The sequence below is a fragment of the Epinephelus lanceolatus genome, chromosome 12 (assembly GCF_041903045.1).
Source record: "Epinephelus lanceolatus isolate andai-2023 chromosome 12, ASM4190304v1, whole genome shotgun sequence".
Classification (NCBI taxonomy): domain Eukaryota; kingdom Metazoa; phylum Chordata; class Actinopteri; order Perciformes; family Serranidae; genus Epinephelus; species Epinephelus lanceolatus.
This window is the reverse complement of record NC_135745.1, coordinates 30,972,658-30,996,462: the sequence shown is the minus strand read 5'-3', so window position 1 is coordinate 30,996,462 and position 23,805 is coordinate 30,972,658. Positions and strand designations below refer to the sequence as shown.

The 23,805-nt window shown below is 41.7% G+C and overlaps 2 protein-coding genes across 4 annotated transcripts; both read right to left on the bottom strand.

Moving 5' to 3' along the window:
• Window positions 1–51: 51 nt before the first annotated feature.
• Window positions 52–12,924, bottom strand: LOC117271435 (semaphorin-4E). Of its 3 annotated transcripts, none has more exons than XM_033649581.2 (15): window positions 12,366–12,924; window positions 8,635–8,932; window positions 8,342–8,487; window positions 7,316–7,378; window positions 7,133–7,231; window positions 6,922–7,021; window positions 4,882–4,992; window positions 4,629–4,780; window positions 4,261–4,439; window positions 3,931–4,141; window positions 3,601–3,823; window positions 1,728–1,843; window positions 1,425–1,582; window positions 1,289–1,341; window positions 52–1,110 (listed from the first exon to the last, which is right to left on the bottom strand). In XM_033649581.2, exons 2-15 carry the CDS (start codon window positions 8,726–8,728, stop codon window positions 467–469), a joined length of 2,349 nt encoding a protein of 782 aa, XP_033505472.1. In that variant the 5' UTR covers window positions 8,729–8,932; window positions 12,366–12,924; the 3' UTR covers window positions 52–466. The 3 variants fall into 3 exon arrangements, with proteins under 3 accessions (XP_033505472.1, XP_033505473.1, XP_078029376.1); XM_033649582.2 differs by having other exon boundaries at window positions 3,985–4,141; window positions 12,366–12,923; XM_078173250.1 differs by lacking the exon at window positions 12,366–12,924 and adding an exon at window positions 12,157–12,296.
• A 4,494-nt stretch (window positions 12,925–17,418) lies between these two features.
• stap2a (signal transducing adaptor family member 2a) lies at window positions 17,419–23,798 on the bottom strand. The gene is made up of 11 exons (XM_033651380.2): window positions 23,445–23,798; window positions 22,568–22,639; window positions 22,369–22,488; window positions 22,234–22,290; window positions 21,987–22,138; window positions 20,966–21,097; window positions 20,785–20,854; window positions 19,387–19,489; window positions 19,206–19,301; window positions 18,992–19,120; window positions 17,419–18,802 (listed from the first exon to the last, which is right to left on the bottom strand). The coding sequence occupies exons 1-11, from the start codon at window positions 23,688–23,690 to the stop codon at window positions 18,747–18,749; spliced, it is 1,233 nt and encodes a 410-aa protein (XP_033507271.2). The 5' UTR covers window positions 23,691–23,798; the 3' UTR covers window positions 17,419–18,746.
• Between the last annotated feature and the right edge of the window lie 7 nt (window positions 23,799–23,805).

Here is a 23,805-nt window from a genome sequence, read left to right as displayed (position 1 = left end):
AAACTAGTAAACCCTGTTGGCTATATTTAAATACAATGGAGCAACACAAGGTCCAGGTAGAAAAAAGATTTAATTCAATAAAACAAAGTCTTTGCAGCTAGTGGTTAGAAATGAAATGGCTCATTTTCTGTTATTGTAAATTCCCTGTGAAAATCATACCAATCTTTACAAGACATTTTCATCTATAACAGGATTTACGACAATTAGTTTGAAGCTAAAACACTTAAATGTGAAAATAAAAAGTAAAGCAGAAATTCAAGTGTCTCTCGTACAAAAAACTTAAAGAATCTTTTGGTGTGTCTCTCGCAACAAAGTTCAACCACAGGGTGGTTCATATTCCCATAAATTTCAGATTTCAACTCTAGTAGTTCTGCCCCGAAACAAACAGTTTGGCGCATTCCCGTTTAGTTCTCAAACTTAAGCGGCGCTGGACGGGAATCTGGATACAGTAACGGGTTTGTCAATGTCAAATTTCTGACTCGTCATCTATAAACTGCAGAGATGGAAGACTAACTTTCGGGCCGTCCTCTTCCTCGGCTGCACTGAAAGCCGCCTCCCCTCCAGTGTGGTTGTTATTACTGCCGTTGTTTGTTCCCGACACCAGGGGCTTGACCTCCGCCTGTGCAGGCCCGGCAGTCGGACCCCCCTGCTCAGGGGTCTCTGGGGATTGCTCTCCATTCTTCTTCCCGCACTTGCAGGGCAGCGGCAAGTGGCCTTTGTAAAAGTTCCAAGCCAAAAGGGCAACAAGACCAACTAAAAGGAGCCCGACTATGGCGTGCAGTCCAGCCCCAGAGGAGCCAGCCGTCTGAGCCTTGGGAATAATCACATTCCCACCACGTCCTGTGGCCATGCTCACCTGGTACTCCGCCACAGTGGATGTGTACTCGACACCTTTGGAGGACTCCACAGACTGGCAGCGGTACAGACCGGCGTCGGAGTCTGTGGTGTTGAGGATATTCAGTTTGTCTCGTACAAGCTGAAGGCGAGCCGAAGGGGTCAGAGGTCGGCCATTCCATTCCCAACTGGTTTGTGCCAGATTGGAGGGTGGAGGGCAGGGGAGATACAGGCTTCCCCCAGGCCAGATGGTCCGATTCATCGGCTTCACAGGATCTGAAATAAATAAAATAAACAGAGGTCCTTCACCTAACAAGCAATTTATTTTAATAACCCACAACTGACCTCAAATAAGGTATAGAAAATGGTGCAAACCCCTGCTAGGTACAAAATATAATTAGGAATACATGAATAACTGCTTCAATTCTTTATGAGATAGAGTGCACTGACTCACCAGCATCAGGGCAGAGGGAGGCGTCTCCGTCTTTCACACTTTGGATCAGCTTCCTAAAACAGGAGATGCAATTATTTTAGTTTGTTTAGAACCAATATAAACAGTGCTTTCTCTGCATGTTGGCTCAGCTGCCTACCTTTGTGAATCAGAAAAGAAAACACATTTCTTAGCAACTTCGTCCCAGCCGCAGTACGGGTCTCTGGACAGGACACAGTCCATACAGGACAAGGACCTCTCGCAGGTGGCCAGTGGGATCTGTGCTGCTCCGGAGTCTGAGCCTGCATACAGCTGACCCTGTACACAACAGATCCATCACACACACACACACACACACACAGAGCAATGACACTAATGTAGTAGATGCTTTACTGTAATACACTATGAACATGATTTCAAAGTAATAAGCCGCTAGTTAGGTGGCGACAGAGTTTGAAATTACCGTGACATTAGAGAATTTCATAATCTTGATTGGCTCTGGGGTCTGGAAGAGTTTTACTTCCTCTATGATGAACATCTCTCCGTTGTAGTTCATTGCCTTCACCATGGTGCCATCCTCTTTGAATATAAAAACATGGAAACATGCTATATTTACATGCTGACACATATGAGCTGGGCCCTGTTTCTGAGAGCAGGGAACAGAGCAACTGAGATGGGAAACTCTTCAAGTTTTTCAGTTAGACGACAGCTGATCAGAGATTATTTAATCAAGTCTGAGTATGTTCACCCAGAGTTGAGCTTGTGCTTGGTTGATAAAATAAATCATCATCAGTGGGGCTCTGATACTAAGTTCACCATAGCAACAGGTTAATAAAAGGCGGAGCCTCCATTTTAATCTAGTGGGCATAAAGATATTAATACATGTACGTACAGACAGTTCACAAGAGCCTGAGTTAGAGTGGGCAGAAGTGTCAGTAAGTCAACACAATAAAGTTTTATTCCGTATTGTCCATTAAGCCTATGGGCCCGAACGACGCAAAGTACGTCCAAATTCACACCTGTTCCTCTCTATGGATTCTTCTATGGACATTCAGGGTCATGCTTGTGTTTGGTCATGGCGTTGAGCATTTGCTGGCTCTGTCAAGTAACTGTCGGTTAGTCACTCACTCTACAGCGGAAAACGGCACTTCAGGATGAAAGTTCTGTGCTGGAAATGTATTGTACTTAAAAATAAAGTGTGTTTTCTTTACCAACATGACACGTTTGCAAGTCGCTTAAAGTGTGTGTCCATTCAAAATGGCCAGTAACCCACTTTTGGACCGCAACCCACCAGTTGGAAACCACTGATTTAGGTCATAGCCTACATTACATTTTAAATATATCTATTCAGCTTAAATCTGAGAGTGACAAAACAAGGGCCAGCCATCGAAGATAAAAAACAAAAAACATATAGATCAAAGACAAAGAGACTGTAAGCTCACAGTAATAATACGGTTGGTGATTTGCACATGAAGTGTCGAGGTTAGAAGACAGTCGATTTTAAATGACATCTATTTGGATCTTTAGCTCAGCAGCATTTAATGGCGTTATCTAAACTAATTCAACAAATATAAATTTAAAGACTGTCACTGAAATGCTAATAAAACATGTTCAGACTATGCAGCCTGCTCAAAAAAACTCACTTTCAAATTATATTCAACAGCTGCACCACGATCCTGCTCACTCAGAAATATTGACATATATAATCTCTGATATTACAGGGATTATGTTCTATTAGTGCGAACAATCACATCGTGAGTGATAGAGATAATTCATTGATCCTGCATAAAAAAAAGCTTCATGCTGATTTTTACAATTGGTTACACATTATGTGCAATAAACACTTCAGCGGAACTGCTCTGACACACCGACACAGCGCTATATAAAAAATAAATAAGAAGAAGGAGATGCAGAGCTTTCATTTTGAGCTGAGGGTGACTTGATGCTGCGTAATAATCTAATGTGAAGGCAAAACAGCTGTTCAAAGAAATGACTAACAGCGTGTACAGAAACTGGATTCTGAGAAATGTTTTATTTCCTCAGAGAGGAAATGAAACAGCATGTCTGGCTCTGTAAGAGAGGAGACAGAGAGAAACTCAGGGTTTGTTGAGGAAAACCTATCAGTAAGCAGGTTATGATCACAGAGTTTGTCTTATCTCTGTCTGGAACAGATAACCCAAAGTTTCCCTCATCTCAGAGTTAACTATCTAAAGAGTTTTTACTACCAGCTTCCTGAAACACAGGGCCCTGACACTAACCACTGATGTTGTAAAGTTTTCAAAAGAAGCAAAGTGAAATATACACAGGAAGTGTTGGTTCGTTGCGTTGATAAACACCTGTGCCTATGAACATCACGTGGTAGCTCTCTCCATCTGCTGCCTCCACCTGGTCGACTATGATGCGAGTGAATGTAGCTCCCCTTCGCACCAGTAGAGGCTTCTGTCCTATTGGCTGGATAACTTGGTCCATGAGGGGCCTATCTTTGATAAATTGAAGGGTCCGGTCTGGGAGGTCCAGAGTCTGATGTATGCCCGCTTTACGAGCGGCATTGTCTATACACTGGCGAGGGAAGAGGGGAAGGAAAGAGAGAGGAGAGAACAACGGAGTCAGAGTACAAAAGGAATCAGTTTCCTGCTGGGACACTTGTAAAAAAAAAAAAGAGTTGCCTTTTGAGGTTTGGCCTTTGTTTCTAACACACGCTGAATAGTGGGCAGACTCACAGCTCCGGGCCGAGGGACGGGGACATCTCCGCTATACATCACCCACTTAACAAAAGAGGTTTCTACGGGGACTGGGGTCTTGTACTTCCCCTCTGCAAACACTCTGCTGATGCTGGACACGCGGTACGCACACACTGCAGACAGGTCTGATGTGTCCCTGGAACGAACACACACACACACACACACACACAGAAAATGTGAGCCAAGTGGTGTGCCAAAGACCATTAAACAGAAAGAGACCCAAACACACAAACACGTTTGTTAATTCAAACGTACGACTGTGGTGTGAAGATGGCATAGAACAAACAATCCTTCCAGTGCCTCTCAGGGTCACACCAGCGGTAAGTGTCCTGGATAATGAACGGCAGCTGAGACTCCAGCACTGGACAGTCCATTCTGGCCTTCAGGAAGGATGTCCATTTCTTCTGCAAGGTCCTTTCACCTCCAAGATCCCCCTGAGAGCACAGAAATACCCCATAATGCCACACTGGCAAGTGGAAAAACATGAAGACAAACGGGATGCACAATCAAGCAGCGGAAAGGGCGGAATGAGCGCAACTGAGGAAGTGCTGTTTATACGTTATTGTCATTTTGGGAAATGGAGCTGCTACAAATAAGCACATGCACGGTAAACTCTTTTTCACCTTGCAGACGCGAGCCACACGGGAGACCACCAGTTTGTTGTAGCAGTCGCACTCCACAGCCGTCTCACTGAAGAACAGGTAGACCTTGTCATCGTCTCCCATATTACTCAAATCACTCTCTGGCATCTGAGCCATGGAAACAAAGGTAGGCTCTGACAGAAAAAGAAGAGAAAAAAAACATCAAGGTGAAACAGAAGCCCTAGCACGAATGTAGCATCTTGCAAAAAACCCATTACATCCTACGACAGCTCACCATTAAGCCAGGAGCTCTTGAACTCAGTGCGTATGGACACAGGAGAGCTGCGCATCAGGATGGGTTCGGAGCCCAGGAAGTTCATTGAAGTGGCTGAATATAGGTTGTTATCTGGAAAGATGCAACAACAGAACAGATGCAAATTTTTTTTTTTTTTTTTTTTTAAAAAGTGTCTGACAAAACATACTTCCTCTTGGCAGTAGGTGGCGCAATCACCATGACATCTAATGTGTGTGTAGTTGGCTTGGGGCACAGAACCTTATATAACATGTGAAGACTGGGGCAGATTGGACCATGTATGCTGGAGTTACAAACCGCTTCTTGTTTCATGGTGGAACACTTACGTTTGAAACCTCGTCACGGTCACACAGATTGACGAAAAACCTAGCCTGTAATAACTTTTAATCATTAAGATCTTTCAATGGGACACACCAATTTCGAAGTCGATTGGATGAAAACTCTGGGAGAAGTTTGTAAAAGAACGCCCCCCAGTAATGGCCAAAATTGCACAAAAGTGTCACATTAAATTCAAAATGGCTGACTTCCTGTTGGGTTTACAGCATGGTTCCAAGATGCTTTTTGTACGTCTTGGAGTATTAGACATGCCTACCAAGTTTTATAATTACAGGTAAAACGTACTGCGGGGGCTGCTCCGTCAAAATTTGCTAGGGAGCGCTAAGGAGCCAAGTTGCCACATCAAAGCAAAAAAAATAATTCCAGACAACACAAGACTTCAAACGTGTGTGCCAAGTTTCGTGAGTTTTAAAGCATCCCTTGCCCCTTAAAAACAACATCCTGTTTTATGGCGAATAAGGCGTCGCCATGGTGACAGCGTTTGATGAAAACTCAATAGCTTCATTTCTGAGTATCATCAAGGTCGTAGGACTTTTTAATCAGCAAATTTGAAGAGGGTCTGATTAACCTGCTAGAAGAGGGACATCAAAGAATGAAAATGTTTGCTATATTAGCCACTCTTCTTTAGAGTCCTTCTCCAGACATGTTTCAAATTAACATTTATATTTTGTTGAAAATGGTTTTCCCACAAAATGGTAAAAAAAAAAAAATCTGAAAGGGGGCTAGAAGCAGATCTGCTCTTTCTCCTTGTGGATGTATGAAGAGAAATGCGTACAGCGTTAAACACAGGGCCCTGTTCCTATTAAAGTTGCTCAGTGGTGCATGAAGTCAAAAAAGTTCGACCTTGGAGGTATAAAGTTACACAGATCTTTCATATTGTTGGGCCCATAGAGCAGGCGTGCTAGGGACTTCCACGAACCAAGCGGATAACTTCCAGTTTAGCACTCTGCTAACTTCCACTAACAGCGGCTCTTCTAGACTTTAGAAATGTTATTGCACTGAATGGATCAAATCTCAATAGTTAAACGAGTCATTTTGCGGGGGCTGTGACAGGCAAAAAATGTATCTGATTTACAGATGTCTCTTTCACAATGTAAGTCTATGGGAAAAAGGTCTTTTTGGGCCTAGTGGCACCACATGACGGACCTGGAGGATGTAATTCCACTGTTTGGCCACTATAAAAATTGGCTTCAGAGCCAGGCGCACGTCCTGGGGGCTTGTTTTTCTGGATTTGGCCTCCGCCGTAACCACTTGCTGCTTGACTGGTGGAAAAGCAGCGCCTCAGGGTGGCTTGCGTTGCAATAGAGGAAACATTGGAAAGATTCAGGCACACATTTGTGAGCCTCAGTCAAACTCAAATGAGGAGTCTACACACCAAAATCTGCAACTGGAAGACGTATCAGAATGCTAAGCATATTTAGCATCTTTTATCTGTTTATGTTGTGTGTTAGCATTTCAGCTTGTAGGCTAACTAGCAGCATTGTGTTACATCCAAAAACTGCGCACTCTACCATGTTTGCTGCCAAAACTTTCACCAAGCTAATGCTAGACCTCTCTAGTGCCAAATTTGCACAGATACAATCCAGTATAATCGAGGTTAGACATTTTAGGGGACATAAACATAAGAAGAACACATTTTTGAGTGGAGGGCAACTTTAATTATTTAATTATATAACTGTGACTCACCATCCATGATGGAGGCATATCTCTGGAAAGGATCAAATGGACACTTCCCTTTGCCATCCTCGGCTTTCTTCTCAAGAGTCAGCTTTCCGTTTGCGTAGGACTGCACAGACAAACACAAAGGCACTACAGCTCACAACGTTTCAAACTCAATTTTTGAAGTACGGAATATGAATTGGGATAAGCGAGGACTGAAGCTCTGAATTTGCCTCACCATGTAATCACACTCAGGATCAAAAGCATTGGTTCCACAGACATATATCCTGTTATCCTCCAACTGATGCAGGATCCTGATGTAGTTCTTGCAATCTGCCTGAAAATGCATTTTACAAAAGCAATGATGACATCTGCTCAATATGCATTACATTGTGAATAGCCAAAGCCAAAGGGGACTCACCTCAGGATCTTTTCCTTTGTTTTTACAGCTATTTTCTTGCTTTTGCGTCACTTCCCATTTAACCTAAAATAGTGAAATAACAAATGTAATTTTTTTTAATATTTCTGCTGTCAAGGTTAAAGCCACAGTAAGTTACTTTTGTCATATTTGCTTGGTTTATGCAATCTACTTCTTGCTCTCCGTCATTGGTCGTCTATTTACTTCTCTTTGCCATGTACGCTCTTGTTAGCAGCCATCGCCATTGATTCCTGAATTGATTTCATTTCAATTTACAGGGTCCCGATTTGATTCGATTTCCAATTTGATTCGAAATCAATTCAATTAGGGATATACCAATTTCTGCTAGTATGTGAAAGAGATACACAGAGAACTAATACTAAACATTTTACAAGGAATTGTTTAAAAAAGAATAAATTCAGAACAGGATATCTTATAACTAAATGTTGTTTTTAGAGCAGCGACAGTAAAACAGCACAGTCACAATATAAGCTCAGTTTCTCACTGGAAACAAATCCAAAAAGTCAATTATATAAATCATATTCCTGACATCACAATACTGAGTGAACTTTAGAAAGAATAAAGAACACAGACATCAGTCAGTATTAGTCCTCCTGTCTTCTCTGCTCCTCCCTCTGACATAAACAGTTGTTGTTTCAGCTTGTTCGTAACAATTGCTAACAATCAGGTCATTCAAATGCAGAGCAATTTGAATCAGATGAATCAATTATTTTAACCCAGCCCTACTTCAGAGAGTAAACACAGCAGTTGTTAAAAAGAGAGAGGTGACTAAATTCCCTACAAAATGTAACTGAAGTGGAAGTGTAACAGCTGAAATCAGCAGATAACTCCCAATAAAGCTGGTTGGTTTTAGTGTGCATTAAGTGTATCGCTCCGTTCAGGGCAGAGATTCTGGCACGATACACAAGTTTACTCTTGAAGATTTCTTAGCCCTGGGCCAAGAAAGCTTTGATAAGACATTTATGACTAATGCTGACAGGATTGGCCTTAACAGCATTGTGTTCTTACTGAAGCAAGTTTCTTGGAGATGTCTTTGAGGTCAAGAGCATACACTGCCTCCTTGGCACCCAGAAACAGCAGGTTCAGATCTTCTCTTAACAGCATGGTGGAGTAGTTGAACACTCCCTCCTCATGAAACAGACGAGCGTTGTCCCCTAGGGAGAGAACATGACTGATTAACTCATGAAACACTAGAGATTAAACTCTGTTTCCCAATAAGTCGCCCTTACTCAGACCACATGAGCCAACATGAGTTGGCACACTGTGAGCCAAGGTTACACAAGACAGACAGCAACACTTACTATGGTAGGGCACAGATCTACGGGGCGAGCCTTCTTCCAGTGTCAAGGCCAGGGGCAGCAGCCAAAAGACACAGAGGGGCAGCAGTGGATGCATGGCTCTTTTGTCCAAACTAACAGGAATTTAAGCTTTATTGTTTCCTTAACAGTCAATCATAGAGCGGCGAAGACAGCCGGTAGCATCTATGACGTGAAAAGGTCTGTGCTGACTGAAGGGCACCGGCCCCTTTACTGGCCCCGCTCAGCAGGCTGTCCATGATGAGATGGATGGCACAGACCAAAGACACAAAGCCGAGGAGGGCTGAAAGAGACAAGGTTGTATGGATATCACAATCAATTCATGGGACGTGAGACCTGAGAGAAAATACGCTTAAAACACATACAGCAAAGCACATTACAAAAAAAAAAAACCCAACTCCTCGAAAATGACATTTGAAGAGAAACATCTAAGAAGTGTTAAAAACAAAAGTGAGAGAAACAAAGCAAAAGAGTGGAGGAATACCCAGAAAGGGCAGAGTGAGCTAAAGTCAGCGCGGCAGTAATTCTGTCAGTGCCATAGTGATGTTAATGCAGGGCCGTGAAAGGCATTCAGCAGGGTGCAGGGATGTCAACTTCAGCTCTCCTGCAGCACCAAACACAAGCACACAATGAGAGATTCACAGAGAGAGCTGAAGGCTGGTGCAGATAAGAGACGAGCTCTTGCACCAAATTTGTTGCAAAAGCTGTTGCACACAACAACAGGAAACATGTTCGTTGGTCTTGTTCAGTGTTTAGACATTGAATATATGTGAGTATGTGTGCCATGTTGCACTGCCATGTTTCTACACTACCCCAGAACTAACAAACCAAACTCTAGCTCTAGATGGGGCCATCTGCATTTTCACATTTCCAATTCAGCCACTGTAGTAAAATGCTCCACTGAGACAAGAGCGTCGGCAAAAACGTATATTCATTTAACCTAAAACTTCTTTATTCAGTGTTTTACTGGTTTAAATCGCCAGGTCCCTTTGTTTTCAAGAGGAAGAGACCTATGCGGATAATTCTGCTCCAGGTAATAACCTCCTGAGCGTCTTGATTTTAAGTTGTCAGAGAAAAAAGGTGAGCACACATTAGCAGGTGCTAGGATAGCGGTCTGTCTCCGACATACCAAACAGCATCTGAGAAACACCGATTTCTAACAAGAAACTGCTTTATTGAGCATTTTTACTGGTTTTAATCACCAGATCCCTTTGTTTTAGGGAGGAGGAGACCTCTGCAGATAATTCGGCTTCTGGTAAAACTCTCCTAAGCATCAGGATCACAACGTAGGTGAGCACGCATTAGCAGGTGTACGCCTTGCTAACTGTGTGGCTACATATTTTGCCAAATAAACACCTGTCTCAATTAGAGGGCTGGTCTAGTTGCCAAGCAATTAATTTTTTTAATAGAAGTTCTTCAGATGTATAAAACCGTGTTGATGGCTACCTCAAATTATGTGTCCACTCCTCCATTACCCTGTATATTATTCATATTCCTTTAGTCCGTGAGGGTCCTCAGATCAAAAGAATCAAAAGGGTTTTTCATTAAAATTAGGGATGCACCGAATATTCGGTAACTGAATATATTTGGCCGAATATTGCAAAAAAACACACATTCGGTATTCGGTGGAATAAGTTAAAAGCAAGGCCGAATAATAGCGGCGTGTTTTGATAACGCGGGCAGAGTAAAATGTCAGCAGTGTGGCGATCCGTCCGTCACCGCACTCGCATTTGCGACTAAAAATAGTTTTGAGCGAGCAAAATAGGCTTAAATCATTCAGCACGCTGTGCGAGCAGCCTACAGATTTCAACCAGCAGCAGACACGAAAGGCGAATCCCATCAGTTGTGGGTTGAACGGGGGTCACAGACACAGACAGTAAGGTATTCCTGTCAAATATGGCGGCCATCGGCTTACCGGCGACGGAGAAGTCGGCTCCAATAATATCTTCTTCTTGGCGTCATGACTGCCCAGAAGTACCTGAACAGCCGAGCCAGCCTAACACAGGTATGTGACGTGTCAAAGGAGAAACGGGCCGTTTATTTGATTTTGATCCCCCCTATGTTAATCACTGATTGATGCTGTTTTTCAAGTATGAATAAGTCAATAAGTAATTTATTCCATTGAAATATCATTGATGTATTATAGAAAAGTGATTTATCTTTTTATAAATGACAAAAGGCACATCTGCCTCATTTTTGCTGTGGTATCGTGATACTACTCAGAACCATGATATTTTCATTGGTATCGTACAGTGGATCCCAATTTTGGTACCGTGACAACACTAATCTGGAGGGGGTTCATCTGCAAAAACTAATGAAAAACTAAACGATATTCGGTATTCAGTACTCAAGCGCTTAATATTATTCGGCTTCGGCCACAAATTTTCATTTCGGTGCATCCCTAATTAAAATCAATCAAAGTTGTTTTAATAGGATTAAGTGTTGTTGTGTCGATATGCTGGGTGCCATAATCCTCTTGCTGATGCTCTGTCTGGTGGAGCTAGATCAATTTAACGATTCATATTTGATATTATTATCTGAAGCCCAATTTTTAAACAAGTAATATTCATACTGGTTTTGAAAAAAAAAACACTATTACTACTATTTGAGGTTCTGTGGTAGGCATATTTCTGCCTTTGTGTGTTCACACAGTTTTAGTCTTGAATCTATGTAACCTGTGGACTCTTGTAATATCTGGGTCGTGTTGATATTAAGAGGCTCAGACCGTGGATATCTTCGGAGGCGACCTCCGTTTATTCCTGATGGCAAGGGGCAAAACAAAATCGGCCATCGAACACAACCACACAAACTCCCGCTCCTCACAACAGCAAAAGGGCGGCCATGTTACATTCAATTAAGCAAACTCAAACTCGACGAACTCGAGCCCCTACACAAATTAAGCGACACAAGATTATGTTAGAACAAAATGAACTTAGCGTAACAGCACTAAAACATGGAAATTATCACAAGAGCAGAGGACCCCTGGTCCATTGATTTTAGAAAGAAGGAAACCTCGGCAGATAATTCAGCTCCAGGTAAAAACCTCCTGAACAATGAAGGAAATCCAAACCGGGAGAAGTCTCACCTGGTTGCAATCTGCAATCCTCACCACTAGATGCCACTAAATCCCCCTAAACCTTACACACTGGACCTTTAAGCCTACCAACAGAGGTAACAATTAGTCTGAGCTTGCCTGTTGTTTAATCACAGCGAACAGCTGTTGTTTTTTGTGATTAATACAATCTGCACAGGTGTGTAATTCAGATGAGTGTTTCCCAACAGAGGTGCAGGTTTTGACTGATGAGCTGCGGCATGTCAGAGAATGCAGCTCTGAGAAGATGTTTCACATAGTTTGCCCTGGGGCCAAAGACAGCTTCACTCAACGCCCATCTGCACACACACACACACACACACACACACACACACACACACACACACACACACACACACACAGCACTTTGGCGTTCACATATGCGCCAAAAGTTCGGCTTGAAGCGTTAAACTTACTTTTAATTGTTGAGTTAGCGCATTTAAAGTTACCTTGTGCGTTGTTTTAGTTTATTTGTAACATAATTTGTTACTTAAAGTTATTTTAAACAGCATTTAAAACAGATTTAAGCTTAAATTTCTGCGTTAAAGTCAACACAAACTTAACGGCAAAGTGCACGAGCTCCAGCAGTTAACCATCAACACTCCTATCAAAGTTAATCACTTACCTGCGCAGTGACACGCCCAAGACTGCCGAGGCTCCCATTAGGAAAAAATAGTCCCAGCACCTGTTTACACGTAATTTCTAAACCATTACCTCCTCATTAACTAACAGTGTGGTAGTTAAACTAACTCATAGTGTGTGTAAACGGCTGGTAAGTGTCCCACACACGCGCTGCAGCTGCCCAACGTACGCTGAGTGAGACACTTTCTAGCACTAGCTTGTAACTTCCTTTAAGACTGGAGAGGCAGCAGGTTCACTTCTCTAAAGTTCACACCGCAGAAAAAGCTCCTGTCTCACGGCCCAGCAGCCGGTCTGTCTCTGTCGGGTCCTCTCAAAGTCACAGCGGTCATCCGTTATTGTGGAGAGGCTCTGAGCAGCGCTCACATCCCGCGGTGAGGAGGGTCTGAATGGCTCCTGGCTGCTGCTGCTGCTGCTCCGGTTGGCTCCGTTCAAACTGAGGCGGCGGAAGGCGCTGATCTCAGGTCTGATTAAGGCTTCATTGTTCCCATATGTTTTCACCCGTCAGTGGAGGGAACAGCTGACTCAAGATGGGCGAGGGTGGAGATACAAACGGATGCAGAGAGTTTCAGCACGTTGTTTTTTTTTTTGTTTTTTTTAACTTGGGCAACATGTCCCAACAGGAGTGATGGAGTAACGTTACCTAGTGGTGTGTAGTGGGAGGTGTCTCAATGAATGAACAGAATGAACTGTTCTCATGTTGTCATTATATCTGTTATAATAATGTTGCACAATGCACAATACTACTTTATGAAATTTATAATAGAGTCATGACCTTAGAGATATTCCAAAGTAAAAGTCCCACATTTCTACCTTAAAAATCTGAAACCCATGTCATTTAAGGAAAAATAAATAAATAAATAACTGAAATGTGTAAATATATAAACTTTGATGCAGTAAAGATGCTTGATTTTCAGGATGGGTGTGTGTGAATTTTCCTGAACTCAAATATTGAAATATTTTTTCTATATGTATGATATATTTTTTATTATACAGTACAGGCCAAAAGTTTGGACACACCTTCTCATTCAATGCGTTTTCTTTATTTTCATGACTATTTACATTGTAGATTCTCACTGAAGGCATCAAAACTATGAATGAACACATGTGGAGTTATGTACTTAACAAAAAAAGGTGAAATAACTGAAAACATGTTTTATATTCTAGTTTCTTCAAAATAGCCACCCTTTGCTCTGATTACTGCTTTGCACACTCTTGGCATTCTCTCCATGAGCTTCAAGAGGTAGTCACCTGAAATGGTTTCCACTTCACAGGTGTGCCTTATCAGGGTTAATTAGTGGAATTTCTTGCTTTATCAATGGGGTTGGGACCATCAGTTGTGTTGTGCAGAAGTCAGGTTAATACACAGCCGACAGCCCTATTGGACAACTGTTAAAATTCATATTATGGCAAGAACCAATCAGCTAACTAAAGAAAAACGAGTGGCCATCATTACTTTAAGAAATGAAGGTCAGTCAGTCCGGAAAATTGCAAAAACTTTAAATGTGTCCCCAAGTGGAGTCGCAAAAACCATCAAGCGCTAGGAAACCACTGCTAAGGAGAGGCAACAAGCAGAAGAGATTTGTTTGGGCCAAGAAACACAAGGAATGGACATTAGACCAGTGGAAATCTGTGCTTTGGTCTGATGAGTCCAAATTTGAGATCTTTGGTTCCAACCGCCGTGTCTTTGTGAGACGCAGAAAAGGTGAACGGATGGATTCCACATGCCTGGTTCCCACTGTGAAGCATGGAGGAGGAGGTGTGATGGTGTGGGGGTGTTTTGCTGGTGACACTGTTGGGGATTTATTCAAAATTGAAGGCACACTGAACCAGCATGGCTACCACAGCATCCTGCAGCGACATGCCATCCCATCCGGTTTGCGTTTAGTTGGACCATCATTTATTTTTCAACAGGACAATGACCCCAAACACACCTCCAGGCTGTGTAAGGGCTATTTGACCAAGAAGGAGAGTGATGGAGTGCTGCGGCAGATGACCTGGCCTCCACAGTCACCGGACCTGAACCCAATCCAGATGGTTTGGGGTGAGCTGGACCGCAGAGTGAAGGCAAAGGGGCCAACAAGTGCTAAACACCTCTGGGAACTCCTTCAAGACTGTTGGAAAACCATTTCAGGTGACTACCTCTTGAAGCTCATGGAGAGAATGCCAAGAGTGTGCAAAGCAGTAATCAGAGCAAAGGGTGGCTATTTTGAAGAAACTAGAATATAAAACATGTTTTCAGTTATTTCACCTTTTTTTGTTAAGTACATAACTCCACATGTGTTCATTCATAGTTTTGATGCCTTCAGTGAGAATCTACAATGTAAATAGTCATGAAAATAAAGAAAACGCATTGAATGAGAAGGTGTGTCCAAACTTTTGGCCTGTACTGTATATCTTTTAATTATGTATTTATTTTACATATTATTAGGGTCTACTAGGTATTCTTCTTCTTCTTTCTTCTTCCGAGGAAATCATATTTCCCATGGGTGAAAACTCACCAAACTTTGCACAAAGGTCCAGTCTCATGTCAGATATCCTCAGCTGTAAACTCAAGACAATAGTCCTGATGGTGGCGCTACAGCAAGCATCTAAAGTTCAAAACTTTGAAAATTCATAACAAATCAACCATATGTGCTACAACTTCACAACTTTCATCAAACTATAGCCCCAATACTGAAGAAACTTTTGTACATTTAAACCTATTAAAAATTATTAAGTTCATCACTCTGTTTTTTTTTTCAAAAACTATAAAACTTCTTAAACCGATCTCCTCCCACAATTTTTTTTCAATTGACACCAAACTTGCTACAGAGCATCTTCAGACTGTCCTACAAAAACTACATTTCTCAGATTTTTGATTTATCAAAAATTGAGCCTACAGTGCATCAAAATGTTTGACTGTAAACGGTACTGTAAACATATACTTGCAAATTCTTGCTAAATAAATCTTCAATGTTCATGAAAAAAATGACAAAATTCTGGAGTCATGGTAGATGATGTGTGGCAAATTTCAGAATTTTATCTCAAAAACTGAATTTTTGACAGCATTTTGAATTTTGCTCTATTGTGAACAATTGGAGTCAATGTAAAAATGGCAATTTTAAACATCAGTTTTTCACTTATGGAGCAAATCAATCACTGTTACAAACAAATTACCAACATCTCCATGCTGTCTAGATGCAATATGTGTATTTTCAGATTTTTGTTTCGATAACTGATTTTTTTTACAGTGGTTTGAAATCTGCTTTTCCATGCATGGACAGCTGCTAAACCTGCACGTCTGGTTTAATCAATTTGTGAAGCTACACATGAATTGTGATGAGAACAGTTCATTCAGACACCTCCCACTACACACCACTAGGTAACGTTACTCCATCACTCCTGTTTAGACATGTTGCTCAAGTTAAAAAAACAACAATAACAACAACAAAAACATGCTGAAATATATATTCACATATATATGTATATATTACATATATATTATATTTTATTATATATATTACATATATACATATATATATGTGTGTGTGTGTGTGTGTGTGTGTGTGGATGACATCGTGCTGTATGCCAAAAATGAGCGAGACATTGACTCGCTGATCCACCTCACCAGGATCTACAGCAATGACATCAGAATATCATTCAGACTAGATTGAGTGTGGTCAGATGGTGTCCAAGAGAGGGAAAATAGTGTTTCTGTTATTGTGTTTGCCCACATCACAGCCTACCGTACAGAGCAGCCAAATATAACAACAACATAAACTGCCTCATCAAAAATAAGTTACAAATGAAATTTCCCTATACAGAAGCGCAACATGTCCAAACAGGAATGATGGCGTTATGTCATCTAGTGGTGTGTAGTGGGAGTTGTCTGTCTGAATGTACAGGATGAATTATTTTGATTTCATTATCTGTTATAATAATGTTGCACCTGCACAGAAATGTGTATATTAATACTTTATGAAATTTAAAGTGGATTTGTGACTATTTAGAGGTTATATGTGATTGAAACAACACAACCTCCTGTAAAGTACGCAATCCAGAAGTGTTTCTGTTACTTTTGTCAACATAACAATCTTACGGCACAGTGCAACCAAATACAAGAACACCAAAAACCACCTCATGAAAAATAACCAACAAATGAAATTGAATTTTTTTGTTCCTCTCCTGAACTTTTCACAGACCACAATTGCATCTTGGGTCTAATTGGTGGACTTGAAAGTTTTTACTGTTTATTTTATTTTATGCTATTTATATTTTCAGTTTTGAAAACACAAATGAAGAAAAAAATGACAACATAAATAAATGAAAATTTAAAAAGAAAAAGTTTGGTCCGGTATCAATTCAACGATTTCCCCTGTTTTAGAATTGAATGAACTGTATCACTGGAATGATCATAGAATGAACCGAGGAAAATTTTAAATATACACTTACATATCACTTTTACAAACCCTTGCTGACACATTTTTTTCTTTTCTTCTACCTTTCTTTAGTAAAGACTATTAACAAGAGTTGTTTATGGGTTACCTTCAGTTTTGGGGAGTAACTAGTTACATGTAATTAAATAAAAAATAAATAAACATGATTGTAATCAGTTACAGTTACTGAGAAAAATATGTACTTATATTATGGTTACTAATCAAAATGTTGGTGATTAAAAGGAGTTACAACCAAATATATTATTTTCAGTAAAACGTTTATATTATTCTTTAACAGTACTGATTCCTTTCAACATTCTTATTCTCCTCATAACGCCCTGACCTACAGTGGTTGAAACATGTTGGCTCTTTTAATCATTAGGCCACTATAATAAAGGCTTTTAATATTTCCTTCCTCGTTAATATATATTTGGAGTGCCTGGATTGCCTTCCTGTATATCCTGTTGTTCCCTGCTCACACCTGACCTTATGTTTTGACCTACATTCGAGTTATCCTCCTTCTCCTGTCGTCACTCATGGTTTCAATCGCTGACTAAGTCCCAACAGCCAAGTGGTGCACTTTTGAGAAAGCACTATCAACAACACGGACTAATCCCATCCATGCAAAACCATTTAATGCCCTTGATATCTAACAAACACTATTCTTTGATAGTGATCAAGTAGACACAACACATCATGTACAAACATACAAGAAACTGTTCATTGTAAGAGGACACTTTGAGTCACAGTTTGCCACTAGAGACACGTCAAATCTACTGGCCAATTGGCAGCAATGTCACTGTAGAAATACTTGTTGCTTTTCTTTAAGCACCTTCACACCTGTCGTAAATTAAAATTTTGTCATTAAATGTAGAGAGGTAGGGCGTGGTGTAATACTGTGATAAAGCCAAAAGTCTTTGCCAGGTTCAGTCAGTTTTGTACCTTAGCTGACAGCCATTCCACTAGAGGGCACTCTCACACATGAATACAGTAGATTTACCTTTTTTTTCTTTTAAGAGGAACAGAAATCACCTGGGCTTTCCAGGCAGGTCTGAGTGCTGGTGAGTCATAGCACCAAACAGTAGCACGTACACAGTAGCAGAGAATAAGGAAACACTTTAAAATAAGCACCAACAGTACAGTTAAAGTTGACAACAGTGTCACTGAATCAACAATACATCAATGGCTGCTTATCAATCACAAAGAGCACTCATGAGCAGCAGGCAGAGATTGTGCAGTTTTCAGTTTTCTGGCCAGCTCGACTGTACTTTTTTTTTTTTGTCCTTCTTAGTCATGTTACATGTGATGAGGTGAGTGAGGGGAATTGCTGAAACCTGAGCGCGCCTGGTTTATTTTACTTTCAGAGCAGATAAAGTGTCTCGGGGCTCAGGTCAGAGTTTGGGGCTCCGCTGTTGATCTTTGCAGTCTGTGGTTTGTTTGTTCGTAGTCTCCGGTGTGACAGCAGTAACATCAGCAGCTCAGACAGGGGGCTTAGACAGGAAAACATCAGTCTCAGTTGGTGGTCCTGAACGTGCCACTGCTTCTCTGATAAGTTTTAGCTGCCAGTCATATTGATTCACAGCGGATTGTATTCTGAAGGAAAATCATTTGCTGTGGCACTATTCTTTTGCTCAGATTGTAAACAGCTTTATGCAAGTAGACAAAGCACTAGTGGATTGTTACCCAAACCAAGGCAGGCAGCGTTTTATGACCCAGTGTTTGCCAGCCAATCTCACTCTTAGGGAGCAAACCAGAGTCCATTTAACCATCTAAGTCCAACAAGACCAAAAGAATGAAACTCAACATTTTGTATTTCCCTATGAGAGTTTGTAGTCCCTTGTCTTCCACCTAGAAGGCACAGGATGAATACATAGCTGCAGTGAGAAGGGGTTTGGCACTGAAGATTGAGTATGCTGTGACAGGAGGTTGCTTATTGGTTGATGATGAAGTCACTCCTGACTGGCTCGTCTCTTCTCCAGCTTCATTTTGAGTTCCTCGTTGAGTGCTGTGTGAAGAGAAGACGAACATCATGTTAGGTCTCGTGTATGTACGGTAGACCTACGTGTTTCTAGGCGTTTGTGTGGCAATTACTAGAAATCTGTCAGACAAACAGGTGTCGATATTCGGACGGACCTATCAAGTCAAAATAGACCTGGATGGACCGCAGCAGGTGAGATCTGCACCGTCTACTCACTTTGTGCTAGAGGTGAAGGGGAGAGGATGAGTCGTCTCATGGGGTTGGTGGGCGAGGCCGGCACCGGTGAGGTCAGGATGCGACGGTCGGGGGCAGGAGACCTGGACAGGGGGCTGCCGGGCCAACGATCTGCACCAGAATAAAAGCAGGGATCATTACTGATGTGTCTGCTGCCGTCTGCATCATGCATGTGGTTTATGTGACTGAGGCAAACCTTGTTTTGGAGGCAGGGCGGGAGCCTTTGGCAGGGGGCTGGAGGGGGCAGTGTGGAGGATCCTTTCTCCGTTCTCATCATTGGCGGAAACATATGCTGATGACACAGAGTAAAATGTGGTCAGTCTCATTGATTGTTTAAAATAAAATAAAATAAATGTAGAGAATATGTGTCGCCTTACTGATATTCTCTTCGTAGGGCTCCTCCAGTAGGAAAGGCTGTAAAGTTCCTGCTGTCTTCTCTACCAGAGCGTCGATGACCTCGTGAAGCGTAGCACAAGGGATCTGGAAAAGAGACCCTGTTGTATTATACACCTGAAGCTGCTGGGTTGTTCATGGTGGTAACATACAGTCTGAGACATTGTTGAGTGTTGTCATCTCACAGCACTACTCAGATTTGTCACTTTCATGTTCTACATTATTTCTTCGTTGTTGCTGTCTCCCCAAAACATCCTGTAAACTCAAAACTGGAAGTGTGAAGATGCCATTTTTATGTTCGTCTGACAAGTTGTCGCTTCAGAAATGATGTCTTTACCTGACAGCAAACATGACAGACAGCCGTTTGGAGATTTGCAGCATCAAGTATTTGACGTCCCACTTGACAAATCTGGTATGTGTTTTCTGTCATTTCAAATATTTAACTCCATGACAGGGATGCATTGATCCAATATGCCGAACTTGTGTTTCTATTAAGCAGATAAGATGACTGGTCATGATACCACTGATCCACACTTAACAAAGTCTCATTTGCAATGCTGTTATAAAGGTCTGTAGGGTTATTTGCAATCAGGAACACTTTACTTAGTTTTTCTCACATGCCTTCACAGTGAACGAAGAATCCAAAAACTGAGAAAATTCTTGATGAATTTAAGTAAAAGGGGGACTGCGCTTAACAACAGCAGAACTGTATCAAAACCTCTGTTTCCAAACTCTCACACTACTTGTGCAATATGATCCAAGGCTCATTTATCCAGTCATGTGCTCAGTACTTCCCCAACACATGAATTTTCACTAGAAAGCATGCTACTTGTCCTTTCATATCCTTATAAGTGTGTTACATAGAACACTTTTAGCAAAGATTAATGTGTTTGGAAAGTACTGAGCATAAATTAGACTTGGATTATACTGCACAAGTTGTGTGAGAGTTTGTAAACAGATGTTTTCGTATACTGTAGTTTTGCTGTTGTTAAATGCAGCGCCATTTCACCTCTATTGCTTACGTTATTTTCTCCATTTTTGGATTCTTCGTTCATCATGAAGGCATGCAAGAAAAAAACAAGTTTTCTTCACAAATTCAATGTGGCACAGGTGAATAAAATATTCCTTTAAATTGATTCTGATGACACACAGTGTACTTTACAGATTATAAATCCTTGAAAAGAAAGCACTGGTATTTGATCTGTACAAGGTATCAGCCGATTAAAATTAAAAGATTTGAAAAGTTGGGTCGATGCATCTCTAACCTGAGGTTTCCCTCGTCAAAACACAATCACGATATAACATTAAAAACAAAGGTGAGTCCATTGTAAAATGACTTTCACTAGAGAATTGTCAGAAATGAACTGTATTTAAACACTTACAGGATTTTCTACATCAATGACATATCCACCTTGGTCCCTCTGGGTCACACGGTAATGTCTGAACACAGACCTGGAGCACAAAAGAGAAACAGGAAACTTGTAATCTTTGCAGGAAATGTTACATCTGACTCTGTTGCCTGTTATTCAAGTTGTGGTGCTGAGATGTTCAGGAGGTCTTTACCCATTGAGGTCCTGTCGAGTAGTGACAGCCAGTGAGCACCCATCTCTACCCGGACGGAGCAACATGTTGCCGCAGTCTGGGTGTCGCTCTAAAAGGACTTCAGCCTCTGTTCGAGACACTGGTCGAAAACACCTGCATTGCCACACACACATTATTAATGGTAGTATAGTCACCCTCCACATTGTGACCAATTGAGTATCAGTTATTCACCTTGTGTTACATTGAATTCTTGATGAAAACTTTGTTTTTCTTGCATGCCTCTGATGAATGAAGAATCCAAAAAACGTCTCATTTATTCAATCGTATGCTCAGTTCTTCCCAAGCACATGCATTTTCACTAAAACCTTAGTGTTTAAAACTGAACTGATAGTAAAACTTATCTATGCACTCTTCAAAGCCAGACTCCACTGACAAAAACAGTATTTTACCGCGTTAAACACAGGAGTTGTTTGTCTACCTCTACCTCCATCAGTTAGTTTGTTTGTGTTACTGTGTGACTTTGATGAATCCAAACTAACCTTGGTCACACAATAACACAAACAAACCACCAAACTGAGGCGGGGGCAGACCAATAGTTCCCGTGTTCTACGAGGTAAAATTACTGTTTTTGTAAATGGAGTCTGGCTTTGGAAAAAACACAGACAAGTTTCACTCTCTGTTCAATTTAAAATAGTAAAGGTTTCAGCCGAAATGCATATGTTTGGGAAGCACTGAGCATACGACTGGATAAATGAGACTTGGATTATACTGCACGAGTTGAGTGAGAGTTTGTAAAAGGATGTTTTGACGTAGTGTTGCTGTTGTAAAACGCTGACCTCTATGATTACAATTCATCAAGATTTTTCTCAGTTTTTGGATTCTTCGTTCTTCGTTCGGCATGTGAGAAAAACAGTTTTCTTCATGAACTCAACATAACAGAGTGAGTAATTGATATACAAGTGGTCATTTAGGGGAGGAGTATTCCTTTAAAGGTGCTACAGCTTCAGTGAATCCTCAAAACATAACACCGAGAAGAACTCACGCTGGGATTTCTCCTACTAAAGGCACGGAGAGAGGCGAGGGAGGAGCACGCGTGGGAGTGCGAGTTCTCCGTCTGGACCTTTCTTTGTCCACCACCTCCTTCAGCATCTGCAGCTGGCCCGGCAGCAACGTGAGACAGGATGGTACATTCAGCTGTGATTAGACAGAGAGGAGAATATTTTTAAGATGGCACAAGAGACAGACAGATTGATGCAGGTGAGGCAGGTGTGCAGAAGATGAACATTTACATCAACAACGGAGTAGAGGAAACCTTTCCACAGCTCCCTTGATTCCAAGTTAGGTGCCTGGAAGAGACAATAGTGCTGTTACACCTTGTAAAAAGTGTTAATTTGAATGTGTGTGTGTGTGTTGAGTAGCATTACTGTGAGTTTGGTTTCTCCATCCTTCATGCGCAGGATGAGTCTGGCTGCCTCCAGGTTTCTGTCCCGGCTGCAGTCGTCCTTCAGGGACACAAACCCACTGAGATCCAGCCTCTCTACGTACTGTAACACACATTAACACCTGTCAGTGTCAATACACTGTGGTGCACAAACAACAACATGTGCACAATCTGACACTTACATGACTGTCCTTGGCATTATTGAAGAAATACAAAGAATTCCCGCACAGGCAGGTCCACAGTCGTCTGGACGCCTGTAACACACAGAAATAGACACATGTAAATAAGGAGATACACTGATGTTCTTTTTTTTTTCTTTTCAGTGTTGGTAGTGCATGCTTCCTGTCCCAAGAGATGAATAGGAAGTGAGTCACAGCTGCTGTCAATCTGTGGCCATGGATCAGTGCATTACCCTGCACCTGAGCCACGCTCATATTACACGTCTATATTGCCTTAAAATGAGCCTAATGAGAGGGAGGGTGTGGGGGGAGGCAAGGATATCCCAGTGTGTTTTTGTCAGCTTATATATAAATAAAATGCATGAGTTATTGAGTCACATTGTCAATTTTACTGTATGCAACTTTGAGATATTGGTTATCAAGGATCAGAAAATGATGATTATTTATCTGAGTCAGCATTGAATTCTGGGTCATGAAGACACACTGTATGTGACACAGATGTCTGGGTATCAAGATAACAGCCACACATCGTTCAAGTGATGTGATTTACATGCCATGCAATGTTTTGACAGCAATCGGGTTTCCAGGATTCACCGCCTGCCCCGTTACTCGTTTATAAATTGTTACACGCTGTCCATGTGTTGCAAAACCAGATTTAACAGCACAACAAATCTGTGATCCGCTATGTGAAACAATCCCCAGCAGCTCCAGTGCACAGTCTCGCCTCGCCCATTCTAACACAATAAGGAAGTTGACAGCTCTCTGGGAATGGGGGATCAGCCGGTAAGCGCTGCACACACACACACACACATTATACACTGACCACCGTTATCTACAGCATGCATTGGAAACAACATGGCACTGCACCGGGTGGATCTACCTTTTCTTTCGGTCCTCGCTTCTCCAGGTAGCCTTCGTAGTAGCAGGGCGGGAGCTGCGCCCGGGGTCCCCCTGGCCCGGAGCGCTGCCTGACGGGTGCAGCCGCCATGAGTGTCGCTGGCTGGGCACCGACCGAGGACAAAGGGGCGCTGAGTAATTCGGGGAGTGACACGCCTTCCCCGATGAGATAGTGCTGTGGCAATAATCCAACAGCTGGCTGGTGTAGCCTGCTGTGTCTGGGGATCATGCAGACGGATGCTTGTGCAGATTAGAAATTGGATGGTTGGGGGATAAATGTTCAAAGACATGTTTATTGAGCAAAAAATGAGCTGTTATGCAAATATCAATGATTCAAATGAGTC